This window comes from Apaloderma vittatum, unplaced genomic scaffold (genome assembly GCF_000703405.1).
Source record: "Apaloderma vittatum isolate BGI_N311 unplaced genomic scaffold, ASM70340v1 scaffold20896, whole genome shotgun sequence".
Lineage (NCBI taxonomy): Eukaryota > Metazoa > Chordata > Aves > Trogoniformes > Trogonidae > Apaloderma > Apaloderma vittatum.
In genome coordinates, this window is record NW_009721494.1 from 16,775 (window position 1) to 29,260 (window position 12,486).

The 12,486-nt window shown below is 38.0% G+C and overlaps 1 protein-coding gene across 1 annotated transcript in view; it reads right to left on the reverse strand.

Annotated features, from left to right (window-relative positions):
- Positions 1 to 1,627: 1,627 nt before the first annotated feature.
- ARMC4 (armadillo repeat containing 4) overlaps positions 1,628 to 12,486 on the reverse strand; it is a gene marked incomplete at its 5' end in the record, with an annotated part of 80,851 nt that continues 69,992 nt past the window's right edge. Inside the window, one exon of the mRNA XM_009871421.1 lies at positions 1,628 to 1,741. Coding sequence (XP_009869723.1) covers positions 1,628 to 1,741 — 114 coding nt within the window. The remainder of the gene's footprint in view (positions 1,742 to 12,486) is intronic.

Genomic DNA, 12,486 nt, shown 5'->3' on the forward strand with positions numbered 1-12,486 from the left:
GACAAACTATTTGTATCTACAGCTTCTCTCACTGTAGAGACCAAAATAAAATCAAGCCTCGCCTCTCCCCAATGAATTTGACAATTAGCATTTATTTTAGAAGTATTTTTGGGCACAGCGATGAAGCACATGATACTACTACAGCTGTGACATCAGTATAATAATATGGATATATTTATTCAAAATAACATACCAGGCCTAAGGGGCAGAGTTGGAAAATACCTAAAATAACGTTTGCTTGGTCACTGGTTGCTGATGGAACTTGTGACAACCCCACAACTATGTTGGTGTTTGCATTCATCAAAAAATATTACTTGGATTAATATTTTGATCTCCACGCTGTCAGCACTTGTCCATAATTGGTTTCCTTTAAAATACTCTACACCTTCCCTAAGGGCCTAATGCAATCCTTCTTTTTCAGAATTACCTCAGTCTTCTAAAATGAAATTTTAAATGAGCCTTCATGCCTGCTTCAGAGAAAACACAAATGAAAAGTTGGATTTGCGTTATGTCTTCCTTAGAAGCTTCTGTCAGCAGTAAAATTAGTTGCCTTAAGTAGCCGTGCTAGATAGAGGAAAAATAATAGAATTACAAACTGTTTCCAAAAGAAGAATATTGTTAATTATTAAGAGAAGTAAAAAAAATAATTCAGAAGTGAGTACTTGACAAACACAAGTTATTTAAACATTTGAGTTCTCTCAGTTTTGTCAGCAGTCTGTCCTTGTAATTAAGACATTACTGCTCTCAGTGAAATGCCTTAGTCTTATTTGATGAGCATGATGCATACAGTGGGTTTGTAATCTATAATATCAGTAATCATTTATGTGATTTTTGGAAGCAATTCTAATTCTGAACATAATTTTATACAAAAAAATTAAAGTAACTACAACAACACAATGTCGTCCTCAGTTTAAAAATGAAAAAAACCACAAGATAATGTGTAAGCGTAAACGTAATACTCTACTTTTTATTTACAGCTGGTAAATTTTGAGTTAAACACTTGTTAATTAAAACACATTTCACCAGCCACTTATAAAATTAAGCACTATTTTGTTTGATGTTGGTAGAAACAGGAAATTTGGAGTGATGTCTACTGCTACAGCTGTTTGCAGTTCTTATATAACACCAGATGTGAGATTGATGTATCTGCATTTTGTCCTCTCTTGTGAATTGCAAGTGATCAAACAGGCAAAAACATAATGACAGGATGATTGGACAAGTTTAGCATGAAGGGAATTGCTCAAGACATTCATAAATCACTGCACAAGCACACACAGAGTGACGGAAAATTTATTGTAATGTCACAGATAAGCAAAACGATTTAGATCTACAGTGGATTTCAAGTACAAGCATATTAATTGTAGAAAATGTCTTTGACAAATTCTAATTGATTTTGAAAGATGTAATACTAAAAGCCACACAAAACTAGGTGTAAGCGCTTTATAAAACATAGGCGTGACAAACCAATAATGTTAAAACAAACAATTTTCCACAGATTTGGTTTTGGTTTTAAAGTATCCTCACATAAATGAGCTCTGCTATGAAATACAGATGCTAGGAAGAGTAATCATGTTTTTAAATGTAGCCGTATTGCAGAACAAGTGTGGTAGTAAAAGCTGCTAAGGCATCAACGATACTTTGCTTTTTCTTTTGCTAGAAGCAATCTGCGAATGTTTCTTAAGCAACCAGCTGCCGTCTCCTGCTGAGTTTCATCCGTAGAGCCTACCATCGGCAGTAGGAGCTAGCAAAAATACAAAAGAGAAACAACACAAAAAAAGTCAAATAAGCGTGCTATTATTTAAATAATATTTGAAATATATGTAGAGCAATTACATTAATTTACCCACACATATAAATTAAATGGCAAAAATGATGTTAATGCTGTGCATGTATGTATATTTTTGTATGCATAAATGCAACGTACACATGGACGTAATGCTTTATATTTATCATATTTGTACCTGTGAATTGGTATTTTCATCCCTGATTTTCTGTTTATTTTATCATGCCTATCTATCGTTTGTGACTTTTCTTGTAAGTAGAAATTGCATATGCTTTATCTGACATCATGGTTTTCCCGCCAAGATATAAAGGTGTATTTGATCACACTCAGGATTTTTAATAAACAAAGCCATGCCTTTTGCTTTGGCCTTGATCATGAAATGGGATCCATGTGAACAGACCCTTGTGTGCCACTGACTGCCGTAGGTTTCTTTATTGCTACAGCAAAGCACTCACAATAAACTGCTTGAGAGTTGCAGATATGGGCCTATCAGTCTTGAACATTTGCGTGTAAAAATAAAAAAAAAAGCTCAAGAAAGGTGTTAAACTTTTGGAGCCGATTCAGCTTTTTGGTCATGCAGAGCAGATCTTTTACTCTGGAAGTCATTTAATTATTGCAGTAGAAATTCCCTTGGAGTAAGGTACTGTTTAACACAAGTATGACACAAGACAGGCCTTGATGATACAACATTTTTACATATCAGAAAACCATTAATAATGGGTTTGGATCTGACTTCTCCAGTCTGTTGCAAGTCAGCGATGCAACTGCAAAGGTAATATATGCTGGAAAACAGAAGACTTTAGCAGCTTCTATCAGCTCCACAGAACCCTCAGATTTCTGAAAATCTGCCAAGCTTAACGCGCGCTGAGGTATTTTGAAGCTCAGACAGTTCTAATTAAAACCTATATTTTCAGTCTGCAATACTTACGATTCTGTGTTCACCCAAACAATGTTGAGTCAAACCACAGAGAAATCTGTTATCACTCAACTCTGGTGCATATTTTTCATATAGCTAAAATATTACACAAAATTATGAACTGCTAAATATAAAAGCATAAATTGAATGCAGACATCTAATTCATACGCTACCTTTTTCTAACCTTCCAGCAATCATGAGGCATGGGCCACAGCTGCACACATATGGCATTTGCTTAGAGAGATCAAAGCATTTTATCCTTGAGGAAGTATTTGTGTTAGCCAAATGTACAAAACAAGCAGCTTGCCAGCCACCTCTCACCCTTTGACCCCTACATGTAACTTGTGAGAGTGCCTCTGATAAGCCTGCATTATGTCCAAAAGAGTATTATGCAAATTAAGCATCAATGATAACTTTTTCTAGCAATTCTTCTTCCTATATTTCCATCACTGTAATCAGATGCCTATGTACAAGTAGCTAGACAAGAATTCTGAAAATAGGAACAGTCCTGAAAGGATGCACAAGTTAAAATGACATGAGAAGAAACGGTATGAGAAAGCTTCATGTTCTTATACTTCATTACAGATTACTTCCATGCAAAAGCTGGGCAAGGGTCAGCTACCAGAGAAGTCAGTGGAAGTTCCACCACTGCCTTCAACTGGAAGCAAGACCAAGGAACACGTCTCTGTGTAATGATAAAGCTGCTCTACAAGGCACAAAGGCCAGAAGTCTTATCAGATGCTTAACTTCTGGTTTTCTTTAAGACTTTCATAGAAGACTTTTACAAATGCATAAGGGCAGAAGTTCATCGCAAAAGTAACGCTTTGGAGGTATGTTATCTAATACAAATACTGCAAAAAGCAAACCCAGACCCTCGCTTTTATTACGACTACATGTTAGGTGCGACTCAATTCAAGATTATTTATTTCTTCTTTTAGCCACCACTTCTTTGTGGGCTCAGAAGACTTAGGAAAACAGGTCTTTTTCTATCACTTTCCAGGAAGAGCTCAATACTAAGCAAGAACAACGGTCGTAGGGGAGAGTCTGTCCTCTTTGTTGCAGGTGCTTTTTGGAAAATCAGGGTTAGGTATCAAAAACCAGTGTACTACACAATACTGGTTCAAAGTACCCAAATAGATGCCTAAAGAATTAGCGCTAGTAATGCAGCCAAAGGAACCAGCAATTTTTATAAAGGTATCAAACACCCATTGTTTTCCTTCTGAGTTCAGGGGATCAAGGATCAGTTGCTCTGGTTTTTTTGTTCTTCTAAATCACTTGCCAGTGGTAACATCTGTAAGAACTGCCACGTCATATAGATCCTGTACTACACTGTGTCTCAAGATTTTCACAGTAAGACTTCAAAGAAATATTCTTGGAAACACAGTCCAACACAGTAGCTGCCTCTGAGGACTGAGGATATACAGCAACATTTGTCAGTTAACCTACTCCTGTTGTGCTAACAAAAGGACAGCTGAAGAGAAGATTATTGAAAATGCAAAATATTTCAATATAAGTAGGTAATTCCATATTTAAGAATCCAACTTGAAGATTTTTATATAAATCCTTCCTTAAATGAAATAATTTTTTATTCTTTTTATATACCAAGAAAGTTATAATTCTTTCACTTCCTGACTCCTTGATCCTTTCCTGGGCTCAGCTCAATTTATTGGCAATTTGCGTCATCCAATTCAGGTATGGAAATGTATTCGTAGAGAGTATACACAGACTATACCCACAGTTTAGATATATTTGACAAGTCCAATAAATTTTTTTTTTTTATTCCAATACACCAGTGCAATATAACATGTCCTTTTCCTTGATGCAATGCCCTTGAACTTCATGTATCCCTTCCCTGTACTGTTCAGGTATTGTTTTCTGACACATGTAAATGCTAACAGATGTGAGAACAGTAAAAAAGTGTGTGGTACAAATGCTTCCTTCTGGCACATAAGAGGCACTTTCCATAGACAGAGAAAGCATTTGCACCGCTATGTAGCCTTCATTTTCTGTTGGCAGGTATCTATATTCTAAGGCAAGAGTCCAAAATTTTTTGCACAGTTAGCACGTCATACCAGCAAATAAGCACAAATACAAGCTGTTTGGAGAACGTACAGAGCATATGTAGCATTTCTGTGTTCCAAAAGCAAAAGCAATGCACAGCCAATTCATTTAAATATTCAGAACAATTAAGATGTTGCTATTACTATCCTAGATTTAAAATAGAACGGAATTGTGATACTGTGTTAGAACTGCATGATCATAGAATAATTCAAAATTGAAGGGATCTCAGGAGATCTCCAGTCCAATGATATGCTCAGAGTCAGCTACGAGGTTAGACCAGGTTGCTCAGAGTTTTTTTCACCCAGCCTCATCTTGAAAACCTCCAAGGATGGAGATGGCACAATCTATTTGGCAACCTGTTACAGTGTTTGGCTGTCCTCATAGAGAAAAAGCATTTAACTACATGCAGTTACTCTTGTTTCAGTTTATGCCTGTTGTTTCTCATCCCCTTGCCATGCATTACTGTGAAAAGTCTAGCTCCATCTTTTCAATGACTGATCTCCTTGTATGTACTCGAAGGCTGCTACTGAGTCTGCTTGATGATCTCTATTCTCCAGGCTGAAAAAGTCCAGTTTCCTCAGTTTCTCCTCACAGGGAAAGTTTTCCATCTCCTGACCATCCTGGTGGTCCTCTACTGAACGTATTATGGTTTATCTATGTCTTTGCCATATTGAAGACCAAAGCTGGGTGCAGTATTCTAAGTGTGGTCTAACAAGTACTACGGCTAACAATCACTTCTCTCTATCTACTGGCTGTGCTCCTGCTCATATAGCCCAGTATCGTGATTTCTCTGCTGTCAGGGCACATTGCTGGCTAACGTTCTGCTTGCTGTCTATCAAAATCACCACATCCTTTTCAGTAAAACTGCTCCTCATCTGGTCAGTCCCTAGCCTGTATCGCTGCAAGGACAAGTGCAAATTCCTCTCAGGTTCAGGACTTTCCATTTGTCCTTGCTGAATTTCATAATGTTCCTGTTGGCCCGCTCCAGCCCTGCCTATGCATCTCTGAATGGCAGCCCTTCCCCTTGACTGTACCAAAACTGTCGTCACTGCCCTGACTGCAGACTTGGTGTCATTGCAAACTGTCTGAGTAAGCAGTTCATTGCCTTCCTCAGGTCACTGACAAACATGTTAAATGGGACAGGTCCCAACAGAGAGAGCTCTTCAGCACTTCCCTTGTCACCAGCCTCCAGGAAGAGTACAACCCATCAAGTACTATGATCTGAGTTGGATCATCTATCCAGTTTTCATCTACTTGATCGTTCACACATCTAGAGTATAACGCACTGTAACATGGACAGAAGTATGCTGGGGGAAACAGTGTAAAAAATCTTGCTAAAGCCAAGGTAAATGACACCCACCACTCTCATCTACAAATGTAGCCACGTAGAGAGCAGTGAGGACTACCTTTGGTAAATCTAAGCTGGCTGTTCCCAGTTGCCATCTTCTTGTGCCCAGAAATGTGTTCCAAGAAGACTCCCTCCATAATTTCCCCAGAGACTAACGTGAGGCTGACCAGGCTGTAGTGCCCCAAGCTGGGAGGAAGAATTGTTGCTCTGAAGACACTCTTTGCAAATTCTTATTGCTGGGTCTTATGATCTTTGGCCTACTAAGGGTGTAGGAAAAATGGAAAGTCTTTTGCTCCTCAGGGCAGCAGTAAGAAGGGAGTAAGTCATAATAGTTGGTTTCACAATCACGCATCTTGAATGTGCTGCCTGGAAGCACAGCTTTCTTCCACATAATATCTTTACCACTACAAAACAACCAACTGAAAAAGTGTCATTTCAAACAAAATGACACAAGCATCAACATAAGAACTTGTAAAAGTGACATTTCAAAATGGGTACGGATCTCTGGATGAGTAAGACAGTAATAAAAATGAGTAGTAATTCTCTTTTCTATGAAGATGTCCTTTTAGAATTTTTCACTTCTACAGAAGCAGCAGCACAAGGGGATTTGAAAGCAGAAAACGCATAGACAAGCTTTGTACCAACAAATCATGAACCTGACAAAATCTCAGAAGGTACTGAAGCTCCATGTACTGGCTACAATATTTTGTAAGTGCTCATTTTCCTTTAGACGCAGTCATTGCAGCTTGCAGACTCAGAAGAAGGAAGTAAAAAACACAGAAAGTGATTTTTTTTCAGAAAGAACACAGTTTTGCATGTATTAATCTTTAAATAAGGGGTCAGTCACGTGTGTGGTCAGTAAGTTTTCCAAAACAGTGAAAAGTGTAGAACAACGCTGCTGGGAAGAGGTGCCTTGCTCACACAAAACAGATAAAAGATCACTCTATTCAATACTCTGGAGTCCTATGAACATAAAAGCAAATAATGAATAAAGAGTAACTTTTTTTCCTACCTTCTTTAGGTTTTCTGCCCTGTAAAACAAATTTTATTTGATATTTTCTAACAAGAAGGAAATACGGACAAACTTCTTTAAACAAGATTTATATCTACACTGAGAAGCTAGTCAGAGTTCACAGAGCTTAAAATTCCTGAAACTAAAGATATTTACTTCAATATAGCACCTTGCAGGTTAACATAGCATTTCCAGTTGGTGGTGGGACTTGCCTTTTTTTAAAAAGAAGTCTAGATTTAGTATCTGACTTTTTTACATGCAACATTTCCTAAAAGACGCTAAATTCCTAGCACTGTGATTTTCTAATTGCATAACACTTCTTTTCAAAGAAAGACATTTATCACATGTTTTTTATAAATCCAACCTAAAAGAAAAAATACTTTAAATAAAAGCATATGGTAGAAGCTTATCCAAGAAAGTATCAGTCTAGATTCAGCCAGCATTTTCTGACTTTCAACACCATATTGCACAGTGGAAAATATTAAAGCACCTAGTTTGAGTGTTATGTTACACATATTCCTATGAAAATACTTCTCATAAAATTAAATTATAAATAATAAAACACAATTCACAATCAAAGCGTGCTGAAGGTTAAGCTAAGTCACTGTTTCTAAGCTGAAACTCAGACCAATTTCTTGATTTCCTTTTTCAGATGAGTGAAAGGGTAAGACAATATGTACCATGCACAGCTGGCTAAGAGGAAGATGCTCATGTAAGTTCTGGGATGTTTTCTGTTAATTTTCTTTTTCTCAGGTGGCACAAAGAGAATAAATTTCAGATGTAGAGTCCCGTGTGTCAGGGAATGCTCTGAGCTAGCATATGTACAAAATCCAGTAGCGAGGAATTCCAGTAAAGGCAAAAGATAGCAGGGCAGACACTCACTGAGCTGATTCCCTCTTGTATAAGGTCTCTCCTCTCTGGGACTGAAGTCAGAGCAACCTCTGGCGTAGCCTCTGAATGTAAAGAGATGGGAACTGAAGCTCTCTGGCTGGGGTGGGAGAAATCCTAGAAAAATTGCACCTAGCTTCTTTTCCTTTCCTCTCCTATGTCTGCCCTTCTCTTCCGAAACTCATCTCCATTCTGGCAGCCATGGACAAAAAGACAGCAGCCTTTGGGAGTCACTGAAGCACAACAGGGGGGATGAAGAGGTCCAAAGGATGTAGCCTGAGCTAAGGTACACCTGAACATGGTGGTGGTCAGCAGGCTGGCCCGGAGCTCCTCTTCTTTCTCATTGTCCCTCAGAAAAGCAGTGAGGGAGTTCAGGAGCAGGCAAACCTGTGCCTGCAAACAGGTGCAAGACACGTTAGGGCGAGAACAAACTTGTCCGCATTTTGTGGTGCATTTCCAGAGAGTAAACCATCTCATCTATCTCAGGACTTGGGACAGGTGAATTGCCCTCAGCAAGTTGCTACTTCTTCCTATGTGAAGGCCTGTGATAAAACAGCTCTTGATAAGATGAATCCCACAAAAAACAAGGAAACAAGGAAAGAAGAAGAGTAGGGCTTGATAGATTCAGTGCAGTATTCTGAACATGGTATTACTGTACTTTACATGAGATGTTTACTATTTCTTTAGAATACACAGCTTCAGTAAACTTCAACTGAATTTTTGCCATGGTAGATTTGAAGTTTTAAATCCTTCTGGGTAGTGTTTTATTTTTCTTTTTCCTACCTGCTATCTGTTCTCTTTGTCTATTTGTTTTGTTTAGTCCTCTCCCATATTAAAATTAAACTGAAAGACATTTGGGACAAGGACTGTATTTCTCCAGCAAATCTGAACTGTGCTTAGTACAATGGGGACAGCACTCTTGAAAAGAAATCCTCTTGAGCACACAGTAATAAAACAAAAAATAAGAATAAAGTTGTTATTCTCTCTGATAAGCTTAAATGCTGCATTGCATTACTTAGAAGAAATATATATAAGCTGAATGCCTAAAGGGAATTATAATACAGTACACACTTTAAGTACATACATATACTTGCAAGTTTTTATGCATCTACAAAATATGAATGAACTCTACATCTCTCTCTCTCCACCTCAGCTGTATTAATTGTCTATTTCTTATAATCATATAATTATTTAGAGAAGGATGTCTCCCTTCTATTCAAGGACATAATAAATAGAGAACTCTTAAGTATCGGTGGCAAAGTGAACAGAATCCTAAATGGTCACATGTAAAATAGCTTAAAAACTCGCAAGCCACTTGAAAACACACTAAGTTTAAAGGTTTTCCCATCTCAAGATGTTACTTACAGGAATTCAGGGGGATATTTTCCAAAATTTCAGGTGTAAATCTACCTAAATATAACATACAATGCAAAGGTAATGTAGCTAAATAAAAGTAGTAATAAAAAATATTTCTAATCCTTGTTTAAAAGGTACATTTATATGTAACCAACTGACATCCTTAAAGGCAGATAGTTTGAAACTACATTCAGCTGTAAGATGTTTGGTGCAATATTAGGAAAGAATTCAATCATGAACATTCCAATATACAAAGAGTCTTATGGGATAAGAAATTCATCCCACAAAAAGCAATGGGCAGATCTGATAATCCAGAAGCAATGAAGCCAGGGGTCTTACAGCATATTTTTATTTGAAACACTTTCTCTATTTTATTTTTATTTCATTGTAGTTTTCAAGAGAAGATTAACATATAACAGGCTTTTGGTAGGACAGAGAGAATAAAGAACTTTTTCGTAATCTCAATAGAGTGACATTTAAAAAAAATTTTTTTTCAATTCACTAGAAAATAATTTTATTAAGATTAAAACAAGAGCCTCCTTACTTATTACACGTACTCGACAATCAAAACAGTAAACTTATGTCATGGGTGTTCCTTTCCTTTCATAAATTTAGTTTGGCTCAGTAACATGTTGGGGACTATCCTTATTTTATATTGCTGTCAGATGGATCAATATTTCTTCATTGTATTTCCTGCTCCTTTTTCATACCTGTATGTTTTTTCACATCTTGCTTCCTTTTCACTTTAAAGAATCACAGAATCACAGAATGTTAGGGGTTGGAAGGGACCTCTGGAGATCATTGAGTCCAAACCCTCTGCCAGAGCAGGACCACAGAATCTAGGGCAGGTTACACAGCAACGCATCCCCACGGGTCTCGAAAGTCTCTAGAGAAAGAGACTTGACAAACTCTTCAGGGAGCCTGTTCCAGTGTTCTGTAACCCTTACAGTAAAGAACTTCTTCCTCATGTTGAGGTGGAACTTCCTATGCTCTAGCTTGAATCCATTGCCCCTTGTCCTGCCACAGGTCACAAGTGAAAAGAGGTTGTTCTTTCTTGATGCCTGGCCCTCATATATTTATACACATTAATGAGATCCCCTCTGAGCCTTCTCCTCTCCAGGTCTCTCAGCCTTTCCTCATAAGGCAGGTGTTCCAGTCCCTTAATCATCCTTGTAGCCCCCGTTGGACTCTCTCAAGTAAATCCCTGTCCCTCTTAAACTGGGGAGCCCAGGACTGGATGCAATACTCTAGGTGAGGTCTCACCAGGGCAGAGCAGAAGGGGAGGAGAACCTCCCTCGATCTGCAGGACACACTCTTCTTACTGCACCCCAGCATACCATTGGCCTTCTTGGCCACAAGGGCACATTGCTGTCCCATGGTCAACTTGTTGTCCACCAGGACTCCAAGGTCCTTCTCCACGGAGCTGCTCTCTAGCACCTGTCCTGTTTACCATGTTCTTTCGAAAATGATCAAGAGTGGCAGAGCGACAATATCAGCCAGCTCTCTCAACACTCTTGGGTGCATCTCATCAGGGCCCATGGACTTGTGCATATTCAATTTGCATAACTGATCTCTTTCTCTCTTACATCCAGGGTCTGGAGTTCACAAGGGCTGGTCTTCGGAGTAAAGATTGAAGCAAAGAAGGTATTCAGCAACTCCGCCTTCTCTGCATCCTCAGTTATCTGGGCTGCCACCTCATTCAGCAGTGGGCCCACATTTTCCCTATTCTTCCTTTTACTACCAATATATTTGAAGCCCTCCTTGTTCTCTTTTACTTCCTTTGCAAGTTACAGTTCTAAGAAGCATGACATCTACCTTGCCTTTCCTTCCCAAATTTTACTGATAGTATAGGAAATTGAGAAAGAATTGCTAATTCAGTTTTGGTTTTCCAGATCTCTTACCATTACTGTCAACATGAATACTATAATTTTGTCTGTCTGTCTATTTCTAGCAGTCATATGAAGGGTATATGAAAGTTCAGAAAGGGCAGTAGCAATTAAACTATCAGCAGCAAGACAGAAGAAAAAAGGAGGCTTAAACTGTCTGTTAATCCTCATATACTGAAAGGTTCTTCTGACCTCTCAGCAATATCCTGAAAACACCAGGTTTTTTTCACCAGTTTGTCTGATATTAATGAAATGCACTATAACTAATCTGTCTTTGAAGACAACATTGAACTGCAGCAGGGACACCACAGTTTCCAGACTAGTGACAAATTTTGCAATGTTTATCTCAAATTGCATTTATCCTGACAACAGAGTGCAAAATCTGACTGTGTTAGCATTTTAAAAGTATGTTAGATCTACTGGTATGCGTGAACTTACTTCAAACTCTCTTCTGTATTCAATTCCAAGTACGGATTTTGATCTCTAAAGTTAATATAGCTTTAGGTCCAATGGTCTAAGTGTCTGTAGGTCTATATATGATCATCATAATCAAAACCAGTGGGGTGCTTTTGCTAGCAAACCTTACATATCAAAGTCTGGGGATAGAAGCAGGATGTTCTCACTGCAGATCCATAAAATACCATTTATTTCAAGTAAGTCAGGGTATTTTAAACTGGGGGGGGGGGGGGGTTTGGTTTGTTTTTTTTTTCGTGGCATACAAGAAGACTGATCTGTAATCTCATTTTTTTAGATGTGTGGGTGGCAACAGTGGATACATTTACACAGACTGGGAGATGAGTGGTATTGTTCAGCTTACAGTCTGTTTTTAGACTAGTAAATGTACTAGAAAACGTTCAGTTAGGACACAGAATAAATAAATATATATAGATGGTACAAATACAGCTCAGCTTTATTCATACAAACATGAAACACTGAATGTGATGAAGCAAGAAACAAGTTGGGGCTGTTCATGGGTAAAGGTCCATATATAGTCCACATTTCTTTCATATTGGTAGATTTAAATGTATGATATCAGAAAAAAATGAAAGCAATGATAAAAGAGAGTGGAAGATACTTTTCAAGATTGTCAAATTGCTTCTTTTTTGTTATTAGAAAATATATAAGGAAAAAATTATTTTATACTGAGGTGTCAGCTTCTTACAATCAACTCAAATTTATGAGTCCCCTGAGAATTTCTTTATGAAGATTCTGATACAGTGGTCAAAAAGTACATTT